We start from the raw sequence: 26653 nt of genomic DNA, 5'->3' as shown, positions 1-26653 counted from the left end.
CCTGTTATTCCGGAATTCCTTAGCGGGACCCAGTCAGACCAAGTTGGGCGACACTTGTAGAAAACATTAGCGCCTAAAGTATGCCAAGTCGCCTGTACAACCCTTTATCTAACGTCTATCCATTTGACAACAAAAGACAGTATGAGAGTTTTATATAATCGTGTCTGTTATTCATTTCAGGGCTATTCTCCAACACCTCGCTGCGGATTAAGGACGCCACTAACACATAGCGAAATAGATATGAACTGCAGAGGTGGGTGTCAACGTTATGTTGCCGATCTGATTAAGATAAAGTAATATAAATTGCCAATATATTGCGTAGATATACATGTATACGGTGACAGGAGTCTGAATCCCTCCAGCTATGAATTGCAACATTATGTAACCCAACAATAGTTACCATGGTGACAGATGTCTGGTTCAGGTCATTGCCCTTATCTGTTTGGAGAAGAAGAATGAACAAGTGCAAAAACAATATGCGAAGGTAATACATTAAAAGGCATACATATGTCACGACACAGACACGAGTTATGATTTAATCACTTGCACCAGGTCTTTATTTCGTGATGATTTATACCAAAAGGTTTTTTCCGCTGCTGGCACAAGCGGAGACACGACTGACTGAGCCTCACCGCTCAGAGAAAGAATTATGTACACCCAGATAGAATGGAATACAGAGTTCTTGGCAGGATTGTCCGACATCTATCATATCATTTCTCTATGGCAGTCTGTGTCACTTAATTAATTACCTGTGTAACTCACGCAACACTGAACATGATTGATTATCAACTATGCAACGGCAGTTTTAAACTCATTTTTCTCGATCACAATCATTGCACCATCCGTGAAAGAACAAAAAAAGTTAGTCAGCAACAAATGTAAGTGCCATGTCAGCATGAGCCACACCATCGCCGCTATCTACGATTTGTCTCCAGCAGTTATGAGAAGTTAACAGCCACCTCCCCTGAGGTGCTGCCAAAAAATCTAACATAATCACTACTCTTACAACTACGGTTAACGGACCCCTCTGCCAAGAACTTACTTCACTTTATACATACATAGCATTTCTTCAAAAATATAACACTGAACAATTTGCACGGTAAAATCTGTACTCTCTGCTTCCACCACACTGTCTTATATGATCATACAAAAGATAAAATATATTCCAAGAACAGGTTTAGATCTTGATACTCTGATCACAAAACTTCTGCGTAGTACATATACATACAAATTCTGGATTTTCTGTCATTTCTTCTTAATTTCTCCAGCGATTATCAGGTTTTATAAACCTTTCTTTCTTTTTTTCTACTTTGGGGCTGCCTACGCTAACTCTATGCCAGCAATAGGGTGCTACAAGTGCCGTCAACTACTGGACTTCACAATGTACACTGAATACAAGCACATTGCAGGCTAACTCTATTGCCATTACTTAGAAGTAATTCTGTTCCTCCCAGTTCTGAAACCAACCTGCCCCCTCCAAAAATGGTCCAAATTTGACTGTAGATGAGATCTACACTGACACTGTGTGACCATTTCTGTTCACCCCTATCTTTCAGTGAGATCACCCAGATTTCTCTCAGTCTCTTCTGTTTTTGGACCGCACTACTGTGACAATAGGGGTGTTCCTATTCAGTTCACAACTGGGAGGGACACATTGAAGCAGAGCAGTTGGTATGCACTTCACGACATGGCTACAGAAAATGCAGCAGGGCCTACTATATTGCAACATCGGCAAAACTGCACAATACCGGTATATCTCACCACTTAGTATTTATCACATCTTCTTCATAATTTGGTCTTCAAATCTTGGTCTGTTACAGAACAAAGTTACTACACCAGCTCCGTCCACCCCCAAATCAGCTTGTATACTCTTCTTACAGAACAAAAAGCAACAGAAAATCAGGTGAAAATAAGTCCTAAATCAGTCTTCCTCCTTTCGTGAGCAGAGTGTACAAAAAACAACAGTTTATCCAAGTACTCTAACTGTCCTATAGTGATGTCAGGAGAAAAGGAAGTTTGCTGTTCAATCGTTAAGTGCAATAGAGGACAATTCATCAATACATACACACAACTCAAACCTGCGATTTAGCTGCCTTGGCAATCTTGATACACATTGTAGACGTTACTACCCCACCAAACTTGTCATATCACATCTGACTTCATACAGTTTGGCAGTGTAGTTTAGTTCACATGACAATTGCTATGAAGAATAGTACAGTATATCAGTTGTAACTCACTAACAGTGCAGAATTTTTCTTGGGTCAGTTCTAACTTTTGCACACAAACTCCTATTAACTACAACATTGATGCTTCAAGTTCCATTGAACAAGCTTCCCATTGGCAAGCAGTAAACCAATCAGAGATGGCCTTTCACACATAACTGTATATTGGTGGTCACTGACACTGAAAAGCCACCTCTGATTGGTCCATGGCTAGCCAATCAGGAACTGGAAGTTAATTTTCAAACTGAAACGTCACTTGTTAAGGCAGACTTTCTAATACGGCAAGAGAACTGTCACTGACTGTACATTTAAATCTGACTTCCCAAAATTATAATAGATAGGTTCCATGATTTTTGGCCTCACTGCACATTCTGTACAAGATTCTCAATAGTTTTCTTCTTAATCTTCAGCTCAGCAATGTAGGTGTTCTCACGAACATCTGGTTAGAACTAGTTATTTGTGAGCGTTGGTCCAATTGACAGCTTCATTCTTCGTTATAGGTCGATGCTGGTCTTGCTTCTACGCAGCGGACGGGGTCGTAGGGGTCACTATACAGTTGCTATGACGATCATGAGGTGAGCGATGTCGTTGACACTCTCCAGCAGATCGGGCGCAAGTCTTCCCAGGTGTTTCTTGGAGAATTCCGACGGCGGAAAGATGTGTAGGACGTAAGCAGGCTGCGAAGAGAGAAAAGAGTTTGTTACCTCAAAGAAGAATTGTTTTTTTTTTGTTCTATACAACCAAACAGGGCTCGAAATACTACCTGCACATGGTGCAAGTAATTTTCAATGTCACTTGCACCAGTAGAGGTATGCAGAAGAAAGTATTTTGAGCCCTACCATGTTATTTTTTTTTCTTCCCTATCAACATTTCAGTAGCTACTTTCCTCAGAGCTGTAATACTAACTTTTCACCACTAGCCCCGAGGTAAGTAGTTGATAAACTACCATAACATTGGCAGGTCGAGAAAATAAGCTTTTCCGCATGACTGTTGGACCATGTCACTGACGAAATCAAAGGAAACCAGGCAACATAAAGCAGCATGGGGTTGAGATGGGTGGATGAAATCATGGTGGAATTGCTTTTTTTTTGCGAGCAAGTTACAAAATAAAGAAGAGACACTTTTGAATATGGTAGCAGACATATTGTTTGGATTGGGTTTCCCTTAGAATGCACTGTCCAACTGCAACCTAAACTAGTAAAAGTAAAGGCCCTCCTCAACAAAAACTACATTGTATCATTCCAGGATTTTAGATGATAAAATTTCAAAAATGTTTAGAGAATGAAAATATCTTTCAGTTTTATTTGCAGTGCACTGTTTTTAGCAGGAAAATTCTTCCTAAATAATAGTACATGTACATCATTGTATAGTACTCAATCTTTTGGATTTACTGAGTAACACTGAGCTGGTGTGTTACGCAGTTATGCCGGCTATACCAATACAGATACAGCTATGGTCCCGTTTTTGTTTTGTTAAACATTTGCAATTCTTTTTGGAAGTCTTCTCTGACATTCGTCTACACTGGAGTGAACCTTGGGGAATATTTTGATCCTGGTGACTGGCAAGTTCAAGTAAGAAGAAATGCAAAAATGCAGCGGCAGCATGGATGGGCCTCAGAGTCAGACAAACGGACGCAGGGGGTCCGATTCTGAGGACGTACACGACACGTCAATGTCAAAACGAAAAAAGCCCCTTACATAATAATCAGCAGAGTTGTAGTATCCAGAGTGCTACGGGTACAAGGGAAATGAAACACAGCATTATTTACACACAAGTGTCGGGCGTCTAGACATAAGAAACAACTACCAGAGCCACCTCAAGATACAGGAACTTCAAATTGAAAATCATAGTCTCTACGGTATACTTCAAACAATACTGAGGATAAAAATAAAGAACACCATAACACAGGATCTATTTGAAGACACTTGCTCATACTTCTCTACACTGGCTCCGTCAAAAAACTTCACACAAACAAATAAAGACCTACGAAACACACTGTCCACGACTACAATGTAGCTGGATATAAAAAAAGTGTTTCATGCTGTTCTTGTAGTCTCCACCAGGCAAATTGGACCCTCTCTGGCCGGCCAACTTCTCTGGCCAATTAAAACCCCTTTTTAGGCCAATTTCTACTATTCATTCAGCCTGCAAAGGAGTCTGGTGGAGACTACTGTTAAAGTCTTGTACAGGGTTAGGGTTAGGATTTTAAACTGCTAAGAGTTCTCCCTACCTGGCTGGACCCAGGAGCAGGAACATTGATGATCCCTGCAGCTTGTTTCTGCTGAAGGTAAGTGATGAAGCCGGAGCGGAGAGTACTGGTTTGGTTAATGACATCTGACTCGTCCCTTCCACACGGCAGGGCCAGCAACAGGCAGTAGTCCTCATCACTCTGCACACATCAAACAAAACATTTCAGAATTTTGCAGAGAACATGTTTGGCAGATGAAGTATATTTTTTTGCCATCATCTTTCCTTTGACTGAGCTTTCAACCTATCATTCTGCCTGTAAATCTTCCCGTCATGCTGTCATCCTATGCTCAGTGAACGTTCAAGCTCAAAGTTCACCCGATTTCCTACACTTGTCTGACCTTTTGAACCTACATGTAGCTTAGCCAAATATGTTTGTGCATTGAAAATAACTATCAGTATACAATTTGACCAGCCTCACAAAATTATGATAGAGTACCACTTTTAACATTCTGTTGTACTTGCTTTGCGCCCTCCTCTTAGTATACCGTGAAATAAAGGGCCGTCCTAGGCTTTACCCAATCAACCTTTCATGTTGTATGTACATTGCAATAAAGATTTTAAATCCCCATCTGGTTCAGTTTCAGACCTGGACCCGATCCTCTAGACTTGGATCTGGACTTGGACCTGATCAAGCCGAACAGGTACCCACACCCGTTAGAAGACCTACCATCATTCTTCTGTCCACTCCGTCCAGTTGCGTGGGCTCCATCCTCATCCTCTGGGCGATCCTGAGCGGCCTCTGCCCGCTGTCGGCGGTCACCGCGGGTAACGAGTGTCGGGCCAGCTGGGCGTTCCCTGCCACAAAGTGCATCTGGACGGAGGACGCATCGTTCTTCAGCGCAATCATACCTTCCCAGAACACAGGATACCTCTGTGGGTGGAAAAAAGATCTCAGCATCAGAGGTTGGAACTAAAGTCAAACTACAGTGTGTGTGTGTGTCTGTACGTCGTTCAGTGCAATCATACCTTACCAGAACATAGGATACCTCTGTGGTTGGAAAAAAAGAACATCTCCACATCAGAGGTTGTTGGAACTACAGTCAAAATTACAGTATGCTTGTTACCACCTAAGAATGACAACCTACATGTAGCCACTGTGGCCACTTTTACGACCTCTTGTTTCTGAGTTGAATACTCTGCATTACACCACATGACCCCAAAATGTATGTGTGTGTGTGTGTCTGTGGTCAGGGAATACCCCCACCAATAAGCCAATACTCAACTGTACAAACACACACATGCACACACACAGAAAAGCACAAACACACACACACACACACACACACACACAAAGGCACACATGCACGCAGACACAAACGCTTGTTCGCACACATACATGTTCACGCGAGTGTGCACGTGCACACACACATGCACATACATTCATATCACTAACAAGTCCGTCTCCTTACCTGCACCAGATTCATGTGTTTCTCTGCCGGTCTGGACGCAGCCTGCGGGGGTTGGGAGGGGGGCCTGCTGGACAACTGCGGCGCCTGCGTGGATGTGACCGGGGACGGCGCCGGGTCCTTTGGCGGCTCCTTACGTCCGACTTGCTGCTGGTAGGACGACGTAGCCGGGTGGTGTGTTGACGCCGGGGTTGGCGGATGGAAGGGCTGACTCTGTGACGACCCTACGTGGTAGCCTGGTGACGGTAAGGAAGAGGCCGGGGATTTTGTCTGAGGGGACGGCATCTGTATGACGGCAGGCGAGGGTGCCGCGCCAGGGTGTAACGTCTCCGGGGTCCGGGTTTCCGGGACTCGATGCTGGGCTGCCTCTCTCATGGTCATCATGGTGTGGTGTGGGGAGAACGGTCGCGGGGTGGGCTCCATGCCCTGGGATCGTGCCAGGTGTGGAACCACTCGGGAGTCTGGCATGGAGTATGGCACGCCGGGGAGAGCTCGCTGTTCTGACTCCTGGGCTATCCGGGCCCGCGCGTCCTGCTGTACTAGCCTCTGTTGCTCGGCGTATCTCTGGTACTGCAGCCGGGCGTCCACGTGGCTCGTCGTGTCCACCTGCAGTGGTCAAAATAATAATAAATGGTTTAATGGTTAAACATTACCCATGCAATCACAGCCTTTTATACAATTATAGGGCTGAATTGATGCAGGGTTTACAATCACATAATGCAAGTGATACATATAGCACATTTTCTCCACACACTTTTGTGGAACTGTCGCAAGGGTCTGTGCGGCTGCCATTCAGCGCAGAAAACACAAAAGCTCTTAAACCATATTATGCGTACACCATTGAACCGCTAGCTTGCTATTTTTTCTATCATTCTGCAACATTGCAGATTGCATAATTTTTTTCTTCAGCAATGTTGAAAATATCTCTGCAAAATGCAGACTGCAGATGGGTATTTGTAACACTTATCTACAAATTTATCTACTGCATTATTAAATTTTTGTTTGCAAAATCATTTTTGTTTGTTTTGTTTAAGTATGATAAAAGCTCCTTACATTTGTCAACATACCCATTTTCTTTGGTTGATATGATATGATATTTATTTTTAGTTTTTGCTAAGTATTATTCTGATTGTCATTGTACCCATATTACTTTGTTTGTTGATGTTTAAGGATCTGTGGAACTTTGTGGGGTTTTTTTTTTTTGTTATTTTTTGAAATAAAAAAAAAAACACACTGACCTGTATGGCCCTGCCCTCGTGGAATGGTATGCGTGCCTCCTGCGGGTGTCCGCCGCGCTGTTGCTGCTCCATCTGTTGCATCCTCTCCATGTACTGGATGGGCGTGCTATGGGCGGAGGTGGAGTGGGGAACTGCAGGCTCCGGCTGCTTCGGTTCCATTCATAAGTAGAAGGACAAATACAACAACAGAAGTAGAAGTGTTAGTTGTACAGCAGTAGGTTCTTTGTAATTACATGTATCTATGTCATGATTATCTTAGGTCCAGATAAATGTCATCTAAGAGTCATCTTAATACTGAAAGGGTAAAATAATAATGTAGCATATCATAACATTATGGCACATTTAAAGCAGTGTATACTGGCTCTGATATGACAAGTGATCTTATCAATGATACACATAAAATTTAATGTATAATTGCAGCAACATTCAAAATTTGACAGTTTTCATTACAGTCACTAAAATCAAGGAGGTTTAAACCTCTTTTAAACCTCCTAGCAATAACCACAAGACATCAAGTTCGCCGGCTAGTGGAACAGTTTTAGCTAATCTCAAATCAGTTTTTAGCCCGTGTGTCAGACCCATAGCATGCTAGGCTCAGAGTTGGCCAGCGTAAAGCAGGACTTAACTGCATGTTGGCACTAGAGCTGAGGAACTGGCCTTTCTTAGGCCCTATAACAGTCTGGCTAGGCAGATTTCTTGAATTGTGAGGAGCTTGTTACAATTATTGGGTCTAGGCTCCCTTTGCTCTGAAGAAATTTGCTTGGACGTTTAGCCAACTCTCTACTTTTATCCCAGTAACTCACCGGCTGCTTCTGGCTCTCCTGTGAGATCCTCCGGTCGGCAGTCGGCGGCCTCTCGGGCGCCTGGGACGATGAAGACGGGATGAAACGCTCCGTGTGCATGCCCGGCGCGAGGTGGACCTCCTGGTGTGCAACAATTCTGCCGTCCGGTCCGACAACCACCTGCGGGGGTAGAAACACTTTTTTCAGTGTTCTGCAATATTGCAAAATTTTTTCTGCTGCAATTCAGAAATACTTTCTGCAACAACAGATGATAAACAGATGATAAACCGGATAGAGAGAGGGAGAGAGAGAGATCTATTTAAAACAAATTTTAAAAAATCAGCTTAGTAGAAATTTTAATGAAGCAAAGACGTAAAAGTAGTATAACAACATAATTTTGCTACTATAAATCATGCTATCTGGGTTTAGAAGCACAATATGTTTTGTCTAGGCGAAACTGTGGCCATGTCCACAAAAATCCAACATGCCTCATTTTTTTCAGTCGGCAAAATTGCAGGTTGCTTTTCTTTTCTTGGAAAGTACTACGGTACATCATGCAGACTGCACTTAGACTGACCTGTGTGGTGGGGTGGATCATGCGGATGTCCTGGGTGCCCATCGGTCCTCTCATCATGTACTGCTGCATGCGTGGGTCGTACTCCGCTCCCCTCTGCACCTGATTCAGATTCACATTTTTTATTTCCAATGACATAGCAGGCACACGAATACATTTTGTACATCAATGTTACCTGAAATCATTGTCATTGATCACAAAGTATACACATCATAATACCCCAAAAAAACAGTTACTCAAGCACCTGGATATGATTTTGGAAACGGTCAGGCATTTCAGGTAGCATCCACTACCTTTCGTCAGTGACACTACGAGAATGCAGGAGAATTGCAGGTTTATAAGCACAAACCTTCTGTTTGTAGCACTGACAAAAGTTAGTGAATGCTACCTGAAATGTCTGTTTCCAAAATCATATCCAGTTGCTTGAGTAACTGTTTTTTGTCGTATCTGATTACATGGATGTCTCACCTTCACCAACGTAAATACATTATAAAATAAAATCCTGACACGTCGAGGTTAGACATCCAGGTAATACGATAGACCAGAGGAGAAATGCAGGTTTATAAGCACAGTCACTGACGAAAGCTAGTGGATACTAGCTGAAAAGCCTGACCGTTTCCAAAATCATATCCAGTTGCTTGAGTAACTGCTTTTTGGCGTAAAATCCTGACAGAATAATCTCCCATACCTGCAGGTCAGGTCGTGTTGTGGTGACCTCTGCCCTCATCTGTGTGTAGGGGTGGGAGGAGGGAGGGGTGGCCGGGGTGGCTGACAAACCCTGCATGCGTGGTGAGGGCTGCCGCCCAGCCTGGTGAGCTGTGGACAGAGCTTCCCTACTCGTGGGAACCTGAAGGAATAAAGGAAGGAAGACCTTTATTGTACAAACAAAAAATACCCTTGTCTTCCTAGTGGTTACAGTTGTTCCATCTAACAGAGCAGTGCTTTGAGCAGAAGTTCAAAATTCATTGTTTTAATAATAAAGCTGCCTGGTATAATGACTTCATGGCTCCTATTGTAGCATTTGGGGCTATCATAGGATGCCTAGTCCTGTTTCTATACATTTTTTTTTCTTTCACCCTGACGCTTCATATTTTTTCTGAAGAAATCTGAGAACCAACAACTCAAATTGGTGTGGCCTAAAATAAACAAATTGTGATACAACTGTGAATACATTCTCACTCACCTCCTTCACCTCCTGTTGCTGGTAGTGTGGATGGAGCATGCCGGGGAGCGCGGGTCTCACACCGGAGTGCGAGGTCACCACCTCCTGCTGTGCCCTTTGATCTCCGACCCCCGGGACCATGTGGATGCTGGTGGGAATCATCTGCATGCGAACGCCCGGGTGCATCTGGCGGATGTGCTCGTAGGGAACGTTGTACAGCACCTGTCCGCTGGGGTGAACCATCCTGTACTCCATACCCTGCATGGCGGGGGACGTCTTCCTGGGCGGGACGTGTCCAGGGCTGTGCTGCCGAGAGTGATACTCCATCGGCAAGCCGCGGGTGTCCATCTTCGGAGGCTGCGCTTCGCTCTGGCTGATTCTTCCCTCGAGCACGGCTTGGCTCACAGCTATAGGCTGCCCCGTGCGACTGTCTAGGATGTGGGAGGTTGTAACAGTTGGGTACGCCTGGCTGGACTTGGAGAGCTGGGGATGGGACATCATCATCTGCTGTGCCTGCGTGTACACGACCCTGGTGCCCTCCATCTTGCCCGGCTGCCCCGATGTGGCTACGACGTGTTGCGACTGGCTCGCTCTTGGATCTGGTGCCGCGTGAGGCGGAGTTTTCCTCTGGTCTGGCTCCGTCGGATGTCTCTGCTTCGAGGACGTGTGAAGGTGGTTGGCGGCTCCCGAATGCTGGAAGTTGGGAGGAAGGTACGGCGCACTCTGCGGCCGAGTTTGCCGGATCATCTGGATGTCCGAACTCTCGATAGGGAGAGTTGTTGGAGGCATGGCATACTGTAAACCCGATGATGTTGCATGGAGGTGCTGGTGGTGAGGCTGTGACATGGGTGTACCCTGCACTGCGTCACCTATTATAATGTATAACGTAATATTGTTATTAATTGATGTTATTACTAGTAATTGATGCTAAATGTGCAGAAGTTATTTTAATTTCGCTTATTAAAAGTATTATTAGTATTGTTATTAGGTATATAGAGAATGTAAATACAAATGTAGTTGTTATGATGTTTGTATTTTAAATGTATGTAAAAGGACTCCAGGAAGACTAGTGGTTGTATTGTATTGTAGTAAGACAGCGGTTTTTTTTCAAAGTAATTAGACGATAATGTATAAAATAATTGTTATTATGTTTGGATTTTACAATGTATTGACAAGAGTAGTGGTGAATTGTCACTAATTGGAGGTTTCTGAAATAAATAAACAAACAAACAAACCTATTCTGCCTTCTCCTGACACTCTGCGAGGCTGTTGAGGCATCCCCTCCACTACTTGCTGCTGCTGACTGATCGCAGATGTCACAACTACCCCAGGATACGTCATGGTAGCAACTTCAGGAGTCCTGCCTTTTAGAAGGACATGTTTGAGGGTTGGCGCCTGTGCTTGAGTTGGCTGCGTTGTGGTTGGGCTAGTGTCGAACTTGGTATCCGGCGGCTTTATTCCTACTGGTTTATCCGACTCTGCGGACTCCAAGGAGCCAAAGCTTGGTCTGGGAGGCCTGGAGGAGTTTTTCATGGACTGTACAGCTGTCGGTGCGTCCACCACTTCTGGTCGAGAGGGGGACTTGTTCTCGGGAAGAGTGACGGAGGTGGAGGAAACAGCCGGACTAGCCATCCCGGGTCCGTTGTTTCGGCTGGAGGCGAAGTTGAGTTTGGTGGTGCTGGACACGAGAGATTCCGGGCCGGTGGAGACGGCTTCCGGTACAGGGGTCTGCATGGGGGCTGGCATACGGGACACGGCAGCCAGGTCGGCCACCTGTGGGGAGATGGTGTCCTCGAGTTTCCAGGAGTGCATCAGTGGTTCTGCGTTCTTCGGTCGCCGGCCGCGCCCGCGTCCGCGCCCCCTCCCACGCCCTCTTCCTCTCCCCGTACCTGGGGAGGGCAACGGCAGCAGCATCGGGTCCACTTTAGGGATGGTTGGCATGACGGGGGGAGCCGGGGGGGTCTCTACTGTCGTGGGGACTGGCACAGGTGCCATCAGCCCTGGAGAAGTTTGAACCTTGGTCTCTGCTTCGCCCGGTTTACCCGCTGCCATTGGTCCTACGGTCATGCCGGTTACCTCCGGACGCAGTTCGGGTGTTGCCATCACCGGTATTCTATTCTGTTCGGTCTGGGAGCTCACCACAACGTCGGTCTTCATCGAAACGGATGGTTGAGGCTCCATGAACGGCTCAAGTCGAGGCGTTCGGTTGGACAGCATTACCGGCTGAGCCTTGGGACTGGCAGACATGCTGGAAACACTGGAGGCCATCGCTGACGAAGAATCTGCGACCGCTTGGGCCTTCTCGCTCAGGTTAGACTGGGACATGATGGCCTCTTCTGCTGTCGACGTCACCGGGTCGTTGGCGACATTATCTCCTCTGACAACCCCTTCAATCACCTCTGCTAAGGTGTCTGGGGACGAAGGTGCCTGCTCCTCGGCTCGGGAGGACTGGGGGTCCTCTCGGCTCGGATCTTGCGCCACAGAGTTGGGCGGACGCCCCCGACCCCTGGTTACCGGCTCGGGTTCAACTCGTGGGGACGCTTCCCTCCCCCCCAGCGCCCTCTCCGGCGTCTTGCTGGTGTCCATCAGCTCCGACTCGCTAGCAGAGGTGTCAGACTGAGCTGCCCGGGACGAACGCCGTGCCCGCCGCCCCCTTCTCGGCCGCTCTCTCTCCTCGGCGGGAGGAGTCTCATCCGTGGAGGGGCGGGGCGACGGCATCTGGAAGGACGGAGACTTTGCTGGCGACTTGGACCCTCTGGCAGGGCTCTGCTCCTCGCCCAGTGACTTGGGCTTCCTTCCTCTTGTCGACTTCGGCCTTTCTGGAATGGGAGACTCGGGTTCGTCTGGCTCGAAGTCGAAAATGTCCCCTCTTCTCTCCAGGCCCTTCTGTGAGGCAAGTCTGGGCCTCCTCTCCCGGGTGCTTGTTCTAACTTCTGGTGTGGGGATGGCAGTAGCTGCTACGGGAGACTTCTGCTCAACAATGGGAGGTTTGGCTTCAGGTTCAAACTTTGGCTCTTCCTTTACTACATCCCTTTTCTCTGCTTTGCTCTTCCACCCTTTGAGTTCAACACTAGGTCTTCCTTTAGCAGTTTCAACATCTTCCTGCTTGGTAATGAGAGTATCTTGCTCTGTTGTGTGTTTCATCCTCATCTCTAGCTCGGTAGTTTTTGATTTTGTTTCAACTTCTGAGTTATCATTTTGCTTGTATCTATCGAGTCTCGTCCTTTTAGTGGGAGATTCATAACTTGATATTTCTGGTTCTTCTGTTTTGATAGCTAACGGCTTGAAGTCTTCCTCGGCTTCTGCCATTTGTGTTAACTTTGCTTCAGACTTAGATTCCCCTCTATTTCGACCCCTCTTGGACTTGCCAGATCTTTCAGGCTTCTCTGGAGTTTCCACCTTTACTACTCTGTCTGGTATGTCTTCTGGGTCTTCCTCGATTACCTCTACCCTTTGCCCTTTCCTGATTCGAAGTTTCTCTATCTTTGGGAACCTCACTTCAACATCCGGAGTTGGTTCATCCACAAAGGTCTCCTCTTTTACAGCTGGTTGGGGTGACTGTGTTTTTCTTCTGCCTTTCTGCTTGTGCTTTTTCTCAGCCTTTCCTGGAATCAACTTCATGATGATGGGGCCTTCTTTTTCCGTCTCCTGTTTGGGCGACTCTGCTTTGGTCTCGGAAAGCTTCCTCTCCTTCTCTGCCCTTCTCTTGCTGGTTCGGACTTCAGGTTCTGGTTTCACATCTTCCTCAACCCGCTTTACCCTTTCTCTCTTGAGAATGAGCTTCTCAACTTTCTCTTCTGTCTTTGAAGCTATAGAAAACAAGGACTCTGAGGGTCCAGGTTCCTCTACAACCTTCCTTGATCCTGACTTCCGTCCGGGTTGTTTTTGCCCTTTGATGTTTGGTTTGATCGTGACAGCCTCAGAACTCTCAGCACCACTGGATGGGCTAGGAGAACGGTGTCTCTCTCTCTTGGGAGGATGCTCCACTTTTACTTCCGGGGTCTTGGCCTCCGAAACTTGAAGCTTGCTTTCCTGGAGCACAGGCTTGCTATCGTGGATGGGCGGTTTGACTTCTTGTGGCTTCGGCGACCCATCAGTACTCTTAGGCTCCACCGTTTTCAAAGTGTCCATGGGTTTAACTGACATTTCGTCATTTGACTCCCGACTATACGAACGCTTGCCGTGACTCGAGGAAGACGACGCCTGGGGTAGCTCTTTCTTGACCGGTGATGATTTGGACGACCTCCGTGGGAACAGGGTGATTTTACCAGCTGGCGATTCTGTAGAGGTGGAAACGCCCGAAGACACGGGCGAGACTGCAGAATAAGGAGGGTACATCCGCGGTCTCCCACCTGTCATTAGCTCAGCCGGCATCTCCTTAGCCTCTGCTTTGGTGCGAAATCTGAACTCTGGTGCTGGGAAGCTGACTTTGATATCCGGCGACGGATCGTCGTACTTCTTGTTTAACTGCTCTAGCCGCTGGGCATCCTGCTCGAAGATGCTGCTACGAAATCTCTGCTGCAAGAGTTTCAGCCGATCCTCTTCCTTCTCTTTCTCCTTCTGCTCTTCATTTGAAGGCGAGGGTTCCACCTTTGGTTTCTTCTTGATTCGACCGATGAGAACCTTTGGTTTTGGCTGCGGCTTGGGCAGCTCCACACTGGCTTGATGTAGTTTGCTTTCTGTCTGTTTTTGGGAGGACAGGGCGGCCGGGGGTTTGGTATCTGTAACCGAGGTGCTAGGATAGGTGGAAGTAGGAGCTTCACGTTTTGACAGCACAGGAATTGAAGCTTGAGCCTCCTGTTTAACTTTTACGACACTACTTTCACCTTGCCCTTCATCTGGAAGTTCTGCCTTGTTGCTCTGTACAGTTCCTTCAGGAGTTTGGTCGACTTGAGACTCGATTTTAATTGTTGAAGACTCTGCGTTCGAAGATTCTTGTATCGATGAAATGAAAGGCGGTTTTCTCTCCGCACTGTGACAGACTTGAGTGGGCCAGTGAGAGAAGCGCTCGTCACGGGACTGCATGGGTTTTGGCGACAGCTCAGAAGGTTCCGCTAACGGGTCGTTCTGCATGTCTTCTGAAGACGGCTTCCTCTCTAACACAGGAGGCTGCGCGTCTGGCGTCTCCGGGGTTTCCGGTCGTGTTTCCTCCACCACTGTCTGCTTGTAAGCTATTGATGTGGACGGCTCGGGTTCGAGAGAGCTCATGGACGGAGGCGACATCCCCATAGCCTGTAACAGGTCGTCTGCAGCAGTCTTCGCCTCAGACATTTCTGCCTCCCGATCTTCCTGCTTCAGTACCACGGCAGGGTGGCTGAATAGGAGACTACTCTCCTGGGAGGATGTAGAGTTAGGCATGGTGATGCCCTCTACAGCGGCCTGGTTTTCTGTCATGGCTTGGTCCTCAGCTGAGAGCTGGTTGGATGTCGTTGTTGGTGGGACATTGATGGAAGGAACCTCGCTGCTTCCACCGGACGAAGCCATAGTGATCATGCCTTCAACTTCCACAGCTGGGGTGCTGTCGACCACTGGTACTTCCATCGCGCTGGTCGGAAACTGTCTGGTCTCCTCACGTAACGAGCTTGGGCTCTCGCTTGTTTCCGACTGTGATGTGGACACTGTGCTGATGGCTGGAGACTCTTCCTCGTACGGGACTAAGCTGGGCCGCCTTGTCCTCCCCTCTGGCGACGCCGGGCGGGGATCCGGCGACACCGGTTGGCTGCCTCCGTCCATTTTGGAGCTGCCGGCTTCCGGTTCTAACTCATACGGAACAAGGCTGTGTTGGACATCGCTTGAGGTGCTCACGCTTGACGTTTCTTCCTTAGACGTTGTCGACATTGCACTACTTGAAGCTGACGCTGTCTCCCTCTGGGAAGAGGAAGTGGAGGGTTCCACTAAGTGGGGCAGTGGAAGACCCGGGCTCTGGCTGCTGCTGACTTGCGCGGGTTCTGGGAAGGAGGGCTGCGCGAGGACTACCGTTGTCTCAGGTTTGGACGAACTAACCGTAGGTTTGGAGGAACTGACCCCTCCGGTTGTAGAGGCAGAAATGCCAGGTTTGGAGGTGGTCACTCCTGGTATCATAGCCTCATCATCACTGTCCAGCCTTGCGTGGCGATAGCTGCGTTTTTTGGCACTGCTCGAGGATGGCTCGACCTCACCCTCTGTGAACTTCTTCCTCTTCTTGGTGAAGAAAGAAGAAATCTTTGGCACAACTGAAATGTCTTCTGGGGACTTCCCGACTTCGAAGGCGAGACTGAGACTCTCGTCTTCTTCCCACGAAAGAGACAGGGGTCGCCGCTTCTCTTTTAGTACCTTTGCTTCCGCCTTTGCCTTCGCCTCTGCCTCCACTTGTTGAAGGGAGTTCTGGTTTTGCTGCTGACGTGCCCGCCTACTTGCTTCCATCTGTTTCCTCAGACCCTGACTCGTGTCGATGTTTTGTTCCACACTTGACACATCTTCTTTCCCTGTGTTTGATGACTCGACGCCCTGAAGTTCCCCTCCCTCCTCCTTCCCCTTGGCATGTACGATGACTCCCAGTTTCTCCTCCATGGATTTCCTGCGACTTCTGTAATCCTTCTGCTGCTTGGCAATGAAAGGGTCGACGACGGCCGAGCTTACAGGTGATTTTGAACCACCGGCTGCGGAGACGCCCGGTGACTTAGCTCTTACCGGGGGCGGCGATCTAACCGGGGACTTGGGAGCACCTTTCTCTTGAGAGTTGGACTTCATCTTGAGGTGAAGGGATAGCTCTACTCCTGCCTGCAGTTTGAGTTGCCGTTCCTGTTTGGCGAGCTCTTGCAGTTGTTCGTGTGCAACTCTGGCCCCATCAGATGGAAGCCCGTCCTGAGGACTCTCTATCCCTCCTGACTCCAGCTGCCTCAGAAGCTTCTGGATGCGAAGTTTCTCTCTCTGAAGCTCTTCGACGTCAGACAACTCTGCCATTTCATCCTTCGGATGCATTTGGGCGTCAGATTTTGGCTCTCTTCTTTCCAGCTTTTCAAGCTTCTTCGTGAGTTCGTATTCTTTATGTTCCCTGGTTGTCTTATCGTGAGCCTTTTCTTCGTGTCTGACCCTTTCTTTAAGATCTTGGAGCTCAGCGGAGAGTACCACACGTTTTTCTAACGGTTTTTCAGCTGATTGCCTTCTAACTTTTTCATTTCCACCTTTTTCTTTCTGGTCCTTTGGCATTTCGTGTTTAACAACTTTTTTGTCCTGATCTTCCTTTATGAGATCCGTTGCAAATCTTCTCTTACGAGCTTCAAGCTTCTTCCGTAGCTCCTCTTCTTCCTCGTGAGACTTGCCATCGGATGAAGACGTCTCTAAGTGTTTCTTTGTCTTCACCTGACCCTCAGAGTCAGCTGAAACAGAACTTCTTCTAAGCTGTACTCTGTCCAGCTTCTCTTCTGCTATATGTACATGTTCTGACGTGGACTGTTTCTCCACTTCTTTACTTTCCTTTGGTTGTTTTGCGAGTTTAGCTGCTTCTGCTTGTTTTGCAAGTTTAGCTGCTTCTAGCTCTTTTATCCGTTCTTTCTCTCGCTCTTTCTCTTTCGCCTTTGCCAGCGCCTCCATCTGAAGGTGTTTCTTGCTTTTCTTATAAACCATCTGCTCCGCTTCCTCGTTTTCAACCCGATATCTTTCCGGTTTCTCCAGAATTTCTTCGACGGGAAGCTTTGCCTTTCTGCTGGGTGCAGGAGCAGCGTCGGGGCTTTTCGCCTTACTGAGGTTCATGATCTTGCTCTTCAGCTTCTTCGTTTCCTGTTTAGATGGTTTGACAGGAACTGGGCTCTTAGACCGGGCTGGGCTGGTGTCAGGACTGAGAATGGGGTCCTTTTTCTCCTTTTTCCTGGGTTTCCTGTCCTCGGACGACCCTACAGGACTTCTACTCTGCGTGCTCTGCTTGTCAGTGCTCGGGCTACGGGCGGGGCGACGCGAATCCACGCTGCGACTTTCGATACTGTGACTTCTTCTTTCACGGGACGACAACCGCCCCGGGCTGCGACTGTGGCTCCTACTTCTCGGGCGAGACTGCGGGCTGTACGACTCTCTCTGGCTGTAACCGTCTTCGCTACCCGCTCTTCTCTCTCTCTGGCGATACCCGGTGTACTCGCGTAGCTCCTGTTCGTACGAGTCCGCGTAGTACAGCTCCGGCCCTTCGTAGTCGTCGGGGTACCTCCGCCGCCGGTCGGGTGGATACGCCGCCCGGTAGTCGTAGTATTCCTCGTAGCCTTGTTCGCGACCGCGGCCAGAGTATAGCGGTCTCCGGGGCATGATGGTGTAGTCCCCTTGTCCCCGACCGTTGTCGTAGAACGCGTAGCCGCCTCGGTTGTTTGTCCGAGCATCGACTGGGAAGGACCCTCTTCTGTTGCTTGAGGAGAAACAAGAATAAAACAGAAATTAGAGCAAATAAGAGCAAATAACAACGCCACCATAGTCCCCAACCCTCAGGCATGAGGATGGGACTAGGTAAGGGTAAGGTATAGGTAATAGCAAATAATAGACCAGTGACCAACCTTATATTAGAAGTATTAGTGTAGGTGGAATACATAATTGATAAGTTTTATGACTGTTAGTTAGTATTACTACAAATTTTCTCAGAGTCTTACACACAACACCATAACTTTGATAAAAATGTCCATTTTGTCTGACCAATGACGATAAACATGAAAAAAAAAAACAGAAATTCATATTCGTAACCTTTGAAATCAATAAACAATTTAAAAATTATTGCAAAAAACAATTCTGACAAGTCCTGTAAGACAACTTTGACACTGAACTATATTTCAAACAGTAAAACCCATTAGCTAGGACTTGTATCATTACTGAGAGGAAAAATATCATCCTGCTTACCCTGTGCCCGCTTCCCGAAATCTCTCGTACGGCGGCGGCGGCTCCCCCTCGTACAGAAATCTGCGGGGCTCCCGATCGACGGTCTGCCCCGACTGTTCCATGGAGCTGAAGAACGCCCGCTGGCTGTCACGGTTGGCAAAGTCCACCTGCAGAGAAGAGATAACAGGACATCAATACTGGTACATCTCACATAGGCTCCTCCTTCTCTTAAAGGCATCTAGTGCAGTTTTTAGGGCTTGGAAACCAGATTTTTCAAAGTCAATATTCCAGTCACTTATCTCACACAATTAGTCAAATACTGAGTTGAAAGAACACTATCCTAAAAGACATTCATGGAACAGAAATACCGAAAATAGCTCCTCCTAGTATTTGCATATCAATCCATAGTTCTTGCTTATAAACCTGCCTTTTTGCACAAGTTCTCTAGTGTCACTGATGAAAGGTAGTGGATGCTACCTGAAACGTCTGGCCGTTTCCAAGATCATATCCAGTTGCTTGAGTAACTATTTTTTGCCGTATCTTATTACCTGGATGTCTAACCTTCACTGATGCTCCTCCTACTCATAACACACATAAACTAATGCAAACTGTCTTCCCTTCAGGCCCCCTTTTCCCAATAACTTTCTTTCTACAATACCCAAATTGCTAACTTTACTCCTAATTCTTTCATTCCTTGAAAGAAAATGTACAACATTCAGAAGTCAGTTGTGCTGTCAACTCTCAAGTATTGTATTATGTTTCTTCATTATAAGGCAGCCATAACAAGTGTTGAGCCATAACAAGTGTACATCTCACACAATCTCCTCGAGTTCTCCTTCTTCTACCATACCCATTGCCAACACAAGAAACAAGTACTCAAGCAACTGGATAGATTTCACCAATTTTCAAACAATCGTATAGAGTTTCCAAAATCTTTTCAGTTGCTTGAGTAAATTTTCTTGAGTACCTAATTACCTGGATGTCTAACGTTAATCGACGTACCTATTGCTAACTTAAAGTCCTACTTCTTTCATGTTACTAGTATGTTGAGAAATATGATACAGAATATGATTGTGCTGTCAAGTATTATTGTCTATGTTTCTTCGTTACAAGGCAGCCATAACAAGTGTAAAGTTAATCTGCAACGTAGTACAACACCTGAGCCCTACATGGCCATGGCCAAGAACTGAGAGACTAAGAAGACTGGAGTCAGTTGAGGGAGGGGTTCAGTAAGCCTGGGAAAAAAAGGTTGTGTTTCCAGTTTCCCAACCGACCCTAGAAAAACTACGGACCCTGGCTTTTTCTTTGGGTGGACACCTTCAAAGGACATAAATTTTTCAAGCTGATCGACCTTTTCTAGCTCAATGATCTGACCATGACCTGAGTGATGAAACGTGGTCCAATCCGTTTTCGAACATTGAAAGTACAAGACATAGTGTCCTCATACAAGATTTACTTTGACAAATCGTACTGTGTGAGTTGGCTCACCAGACATTGCCAGTCTAAGAAAAAAAAGATAATCCCTACCTACCTACCGACCCCAATTTTTTCAGGACTGAAACAGGAACACCAAACATTTTTTTCCTAGGCCTTACATACCTGGATTAATGATAAAGATGATGTAACAAAATGAAATAAAAACCAACACAAACCTTCAGCCTCCTCCCCATAAACGGCCTTGCTTTGGCCTCTCCCACCGCTGACTGCGCGGCTTCGGTCTCCTCGAAGAACAGGAGGCAGGCCGACCGCTGGCGATCCACCACGATGTTGTTGATGGTCCCGTGTCGAGAGTAGTGTCTTCCCAGCTGCTGCTCTGTCATGCTGTCCAACATGCCACACAGCCACACCACATTACAGGGCATGCTCTTCCCAAAACCAAGCTGCAAAAAAACACAACAACCACATCAGTACCTCTATGACAAAACTACTGCAGCAGTATAACTTTCACAACCACACCACACAGCCACACCACATTACACTATTTTTACAGGGCATGCTCTTCCCGAAACCAAGCTGGAACAACGCAAAACAAAAAACAATTTCAGTACAGCAATAACAACCACATCAGAATAGCAACATCTCTGGCTGACACAACCACACCACACAGCCACACCACGTTACAGGGCACACTCTTCCCAAACCACATCTAACCGTGTAATTTCTACCTGCCAACATTCAATTGCAGCCTATATAACTCCAATATTTTACCACTTACCAGTCTGAAGAAACTATTACTAAAGATACCTTGTTACATCATATAAAACCCATTTCTGTTACATTGCATGAAAATCTGTGAAGCTATAAAAGAATAAAACGAGTTACGACACACCCCACTGTACTGTGTCCTCAAATCCTTCCACAATCCACTAAAATCTGCTTCAGAATCAGAGCAAGAATATGGTTACGACGCCAATCAGTTGGCCCAGCTTCAATACAATATTATTATCAACATAAAAAAAAACAACTACATGTACCACAGTCACGACGCATTCAGTCACGCACTTTCCAAGAAACAGACTGTGCAGAATTCTAGGTCAATATTACAGAGTCTCCCCTACATACACAGCAGCAGTGTGGCCTATGGAAATGAGCCTTCGCGGGAAGGTTAAGTCAATACGCTGATCAATACAGATGCGTCGTAAGCGTATCCGAACTACGCAGCAGCTGGAACATACAATACGACCAATCAGATCAATAGGACATCATTATGCGAGTCATATCTTACCACCAACTGATGGTTAACACTGTATCCAATCACTACATCAATGCTTCAAAAACAGACCACTGAAAAAAAACCTCTATCATTCCTCCCTTCACAAACTGACCTTCAAACCTACAGAGCTTACGAAGAGAAGAATAACAAATCTGGCACTACCTGCTAAAATTTGATGACTCGATCTCCATGATTACATCTAACAATACACGTACTAATGAACTAATAACAAACACTGTTACCACGGGCAATCTACAGCAAGAAGAATTTGATACAATGCACCTTGAAAACAAATTCAATGCAAGATTGAAGCCAGATTTCTTTTCTGCCAGATATACACAGCATCAGTAAATCTTCTGACAGCAGGCCAAGCCAATATTCACGGCAGTAGGCTACGGCTCAGGGGTGGTTTCAGAGCTACCAGTCCTCTCCAAAAAGGAACTGTTTCTTTTCTCTGTCTTTTCTTTTTTTTCTCTCTAATTCTCCTCTGGACTTAATCAAGAAGAGGTAGAGGTTTATAAGTTGAAATATTGATGTTTACGTTGTAGTGATTCATACAATAATCTTTATATTGTTAAATTTAACGTCTTTATCTACCGGTACATGTTCACTATGGACAAGCTACATAGGCTAGTTCTGAACTATATTTCTTCACATCTGGCCCTGGATTTCATTATTCATACAATAATCTTTACGTTGTTAAAGTTAATATCCTTATCTATTATATATGGACAAGCTACATGGCCTACATTTGAAGCTCTGAACTATACTTCTTCACATCTGGCCCCTGATTTTGTTGAGATCCAGCAAATTATGGTTCGTCAACAGCTGGCTCATATAGATTTCTCTACATGAAAGTAACGATGATTAAATCTATGAAAATGCTGTACCCTTTCCCTTTCAATTTTTTGGTATGTTTACGTACGGTCCCTCAAACAACGGCTCTCCCCTTTAATCCTATGTGTTTTAATAGCTCGGGTTCCTGGTACCTGAGAGCTTATTACTGGGAATAGAAAGCCGACATGTAAGCCTGGCTCTCTGAGCTGTGCGTGACACGCATAACAATTAGGCAGGGTTCGAAATACTGGGTGCATGTGCACCTTAGTGCACCCAAAATTGGAGCTGTGCACCCAATTTTTTTGCACCCGAATATTCTTGTAGGTATTTTTTTACATATCAAATGTATAATAGTATACAGGATATTCTTGGCATCTGAGTGTCAGAAAAATAATTAAAATCTTTCTTGTAGCTCCCATTTTGGATTCAAGCTCAGAAGAGAAACAGTAAGATCTCTAATTCTGTTTTGTTTTATATGGTGCAACCAAAAAATTTTTTTGTGAACCTAATTTTTTAGGTTAGATGCACCAGTGCACCTATTCCTAAAAATGAATTTCGAGCCCTGAATAAGGCAACGTGCAAAACAGACATAAACAGTATGGTCTGTGCCACGAATAATCTATTTTTCATACGGACGTGTCTTAACAAGAATTAGTACGCTGGGGGAGACCTTTAATTATATGCCACAAAGCACGACCCTAAAGACTGACATTAATAACTGATGGATGCTGCATCGGAGAGCTCATAAATAATGCACAGCTAATGAAAAGGGCAGGGATCAGAGGAAACCGTGGATCTCATCTAACAAGCTAGATTAATACATGTACATGCTTCTGTCTTCTTCCTTAGAATCAAATTTAAAGAAAAAGAAAACCCAGAGTTTATGATATACATTTGTACCATGTCATCCATACCTTTAGTTATAAAGTACTTTTCCTGAGAAATTCCCTGTCCATTTTGCACAGGGAATTTAATGAATGAAAACAAATTGTGACTTGTTGAATTGTGCCTATACTGTGACTGTTTTGTACATGTAAATGTTTGTAACATTATTTGTATATTGTTGTGTTCAACCTGTGTAATTTTTTATGAATGTAATTTTTAATGTGTGCCCAGGGATACCTGAAATCAGATCAGTGGATCTGAGGTATTCTCTGGTAAAATAACTAATTTTAATACTTGAAATTTGAATGTCTGTGACCAACCATTTTTGTCATCAACAGTTTCAGGCACATTTTTGTACATTGTACCTTCAAAATCATCATCAGATTTTCTACCTTGAGTCTACTTTTCCCGAGAAATTCTCCGTCCATTTTGCGCATCACAAATGTGCATTGAGACATTTTATTTTTAAAAACATCATGTCTACCTTGAGCCTACTTTTCCCGAGAAATTCCCCGTCCATTTTGCGCATGGCCTTGACGACACTGGTGATGTCCATGTACTGGAGGAAGGCGTAGGTGGAGTTTCCGCTGGGCTGCTTCTTGATGTCGATATCCTGTTGGGAACCAGAGTGGAGCAGGGTTGAGTGGGTCTGAATGGTCGAGCGCGATCGATCGAAGCGAAATGTGGTCAAGGCGATCGCGTGTTGTTGAGGAGGCAGGATCAGAGATGCAGGAAGCACATGAAATGAAATATAAAAAGAGCGGAGATGAGAAAACTGTGGAAGGAAAAAAGAAACATGAAGCATCGTATTAAACAATGCTGACCGCATGAAGAGATAGATCACTTTCAAATCTTCACAATCCTCCAATCAAAATCTTCGAATCAGCTGAATTAGCCAATGGGAAACCTTCCTTCTTTACATACTTCTGTTAAAATTTTAACCATGTCAAAGTTTGCTTGAAAATCCTAAGCTTTCTGAGACCTGAGCTAAAATTTTGTTGAAATTCAATATTCACAATATTTTCAAAATCTGTCAAGGATGCTACCAAGTGATTCTACAAAGGATGCATGTTTAATAATATACATGATACTTGCAGTATGAATATCAAAACCAATAAATATCTCCAAAACAGCAAACACACACAAAAACTAAACTAAACTAAACTTTAAGAAACAAGAAAAAAAAACCAATATAATCTAAAACAATCGTTAAAAAAGTGCATCATGAGCAACATTACTAGATCAATATTTCCTCATCGTAGTTACGCTATAGTCTGCCGACCTTCAAAGGTCAAACTGCCTTCTGTGCTTGTCAGATTGTTTTATCTCATGGGCCCAAACAATTCAATCCTGTAGTTCTTAGCAATGTACCGAATAATGTGGCTTTGTGAGCATATGTTTCTCTTAGATTTCAAGGTGGACATGTAGTCAGAGCCTATATGTCTAGTTATTCTTTGTCCCATCTTTTGAGTGTCTGGCTGGGCTACCAATATAGCTTTGGCATCTGCACCTACACATGTGTCAAAACATCTGAGACAATTTATTCTCTTGCTTGAGAAAAGAGTTTTTTTCATGTGGATCTTTCAATTTAGTGTGATATTTTAGGTCCAACAACCAAAAAGTCAAATGATACCAGGGCAGGTAGCAATGAAAATTACCTGCACCAGACAAATTTCACCTGTGACTCTCAGAATTTCAGGAAGTATGGATCATACATGTATCTGTGCAGGTAGACATTAGAAGTACCTGCACGGCACCAATTTACAAGCACTTGCATATTCATGTGGTATTTTGAGCTCTGAATAGGTATAGCCCATGTTGCAACTTAACAAGGCAAAACTGCTCTGTTCCTTTTTCTAAATGATCCGAGAATCGACTAATAGGTTTTATCTGGCCACCTTTCAACTTCCAAATCATCCAGACCCTCCCTTGGGACTTAACAAATGATGATACGACTCATCAAAATTTCTCCCCAGAAATATCAATCCTGATTGCGTCCACAGGGAATTATATATGCCCCTATCCAATCTATCATAGGAACATCTGCAATGACAGGTTAGGCCTAGGGAAAAAATGTTGTGTTTCCTATTTCCTGACCGACCCTAGAAAAACCTGCCGACCCTAGACTATTTTTGGGGATGGACCCCTGCAAGGGACATAAATTTTTTGAGCTGATCAACCTTTTCTAGCTCCATGATCTGACACCTGAGTGAGGAAATGTCGTACAATTTTTTGTCAGTTTTCCTACATTGATATTGACAAAATAGGTGTCCTCATGCAAGTTTTACATTGTTAAACTGTATCATATAAGTTGGATCACTATAGCTAGCTAGATATAGAAAGAGGTTGCCAAGGTCTAAGAAAAAAATGAAAGAAACACAAAAGATAATTCCTACCTACCGACCCTAATTTTCCAGGACTGAAACAGGAAACACAACATTTTTTTTCCTCAGCCTAGGTCCTGAACCAATCTATCACAGGAACATCCGCAATGACAGGTTTGTGTCTAACTACCATGCTATGACCTGATCAAATTATGCTGCCTCAATGCAATGGTATAATGACTGCTACAAACTGTACACAGTATATACACGTATCATGCAACTGCAACAAAATGCTTCACAGCACAATGATTGTAATTAGGAAAGCGGGGAAACGAATTGCTTCATTAGGATTAAAGGGCAATGGAAAATGAGGTTCTTTCAAATCAACGCACGCTAAAAATGCTGATGCTTTGGTAGCCTAGGTTACCAAATCATCAATTTAATTTGTTGGTTTACAGATTTTTTTTAGAAAAATAATGGAGCGGGCGGGCGAAAAGAAATAAAAAATAAAAACAGGTCTAGGCATCCTATTATGGCCTAAAATGGTACGATAGGAGCCATGAAGTCAACACACCAGGCTAGTTCAAAATCTAAACAATGAATTTTGAACTTTTAATGATACCATTTCATTGAAAGATGGAATAACTGTAACAACTAGGAAGAAAAGGACTGTTTTCAACTGTTCAGGGCAAAATATGAGCATTTTGCAGTTGATTCTGAATTTTTTTTTTTTTGATATCAGAAAAAAATGAAGCGGGCGAATCCATTAACCAAGAAATTTTATTGCCGTAGCTGAATGTACATTTTTTGGTTGTGTGAAGAGAACCTTATAATCCAAGGGAATGGATTATGGTAACAAACAGCAGAAAGAAAAGAAAAAGTGCAGCGAAAACACAAAGTGAAATCACAGGAACAACACATAATAGCAAAAACGTGAAGCAAATGCACATCAATAAACAAACAACAAAGGCAAGGGTGCAATACGTCAGCATACCATTTACATATCTGTTAGGATTTTGGCCAAGGTTTTCATGCACTTTGTCAGTTTGGTTCCAGACTTTATTATTATAAACTAAAAAACAACTAGCTGGCTGTATTATGTTATTAGCAGAAGGTATTCTCTAAAAAAGCTGAATTTTATGGACGTGCTTTATATTATAGTTTATTACAGTCTCTACAATGTATTACTTACCACCTTACACCTTTTATCACTGAAACATAATTTATTTTTATCTGCGAGGTTAATCTAGTGTACGTACCACAATGTCCCCAAACTTCTCAAAAGCACTGCGGATGTCTGAGTAGGAGGTGGATTTCTCCAGGTTTCCGATGAACAGCGTGCGCGTCGCTTTCGGATGGTACTCATCGAAAAGCTCCTCTTTTGGTCTCAAGTCCCCTTCTCGCTCTTCTTCTGTAGGAGTTGTTGGGGGG

General features: G+C 45.0%; 1 protein-coding gene across 1 annotated transcript in view; it reads right to left on the bottom strand.

Annotated features, from left to right (window-relative positions):
• Nucleotides 1-534: 534 nt before the first annotated feature.
• LOC109472519 (msx2-interacting protein-like) overlaps nucleotides 535-26653 on the bottom strand; it is a 51805-nt gene continuing 25686 nt past the window's right edge. Inside the window, exons 7-20 of the mRNA XM_019772301.1 lie at nucleotides 26482-26633; nucleotides 23383-23511; nucleotides 20116-20343; nucleotides 18485-18630; nucleotides 10870-18002; nucleotides 9656-10503; nucleotides 9161-9319; nucleotides 8476-8574; nucleotides 7920-8078; nucleotides 7117-7263; nucleotides 5882-6484; nucleotides 5140-5343; nucleotides 4453-4611; nucleotides 535-2899 (exon numbers count right to left, since the gene is read on the bottom strand). Of these exons, the coding sequence (XP_019627860.1) occupies nucleotides 2771-2899; nucleotides 4453-4611; nucleotides 5140-5343; nucleotides 5882-6484; nucleotides 7117-7263; nucleotides 7920-8078; nucleotides 8476-8574; nucleotides 9161-9319; nucleotides 9656-10503; nucleotides 10870-18002; nucleotides 18485-18630; nucleotides 20116-20343; nucleotides 23383-23511; nucleotides 26482-26633 (10295 nt within the window). The 3' untranslated portion in view covers nucleotides 535-2770. The remainder of the gene's footprint in view (nucleotides 2900-4452; nucleotides 4612-5139; nucleotides 5344-5881; nucleotides 6485-7116; nucleotides 7264-7919; nucleotides 8079-8475; nucleotides 8575-9160; nucleotides 9320-9655; nucleotides 10504-10869; nucleotides 18003-18484; nucleotides 18631-20115; nucleotides 20344-23382; nucleotides 23512-26481; nucleotides 26634-26653) is intronic.

The sequence above is a fragment of the Branchiostoma belcheri genome, unplaced genomic scaffold, assembly GCF_001625305.1.
Source record: "Branchiostoma belcheri isolate BF01 breed outbred unplaced genomic scaffold, Haploidv18h27 scaffold28, whole genome shotgun sequence".
NCBI classification, from domain to species: domain Eukaryota; kingdom Metazoa; phylum Chordata; class Leptocardii; order Amphioxiformes; family Branchiostomatidae; genus Branchiostoma; species Branchiostoma belcheri.
Note: the sequence above shows the minus strand (reverse complement) of the source record. Positions and strands in the feature narration are given on the sequence as shown.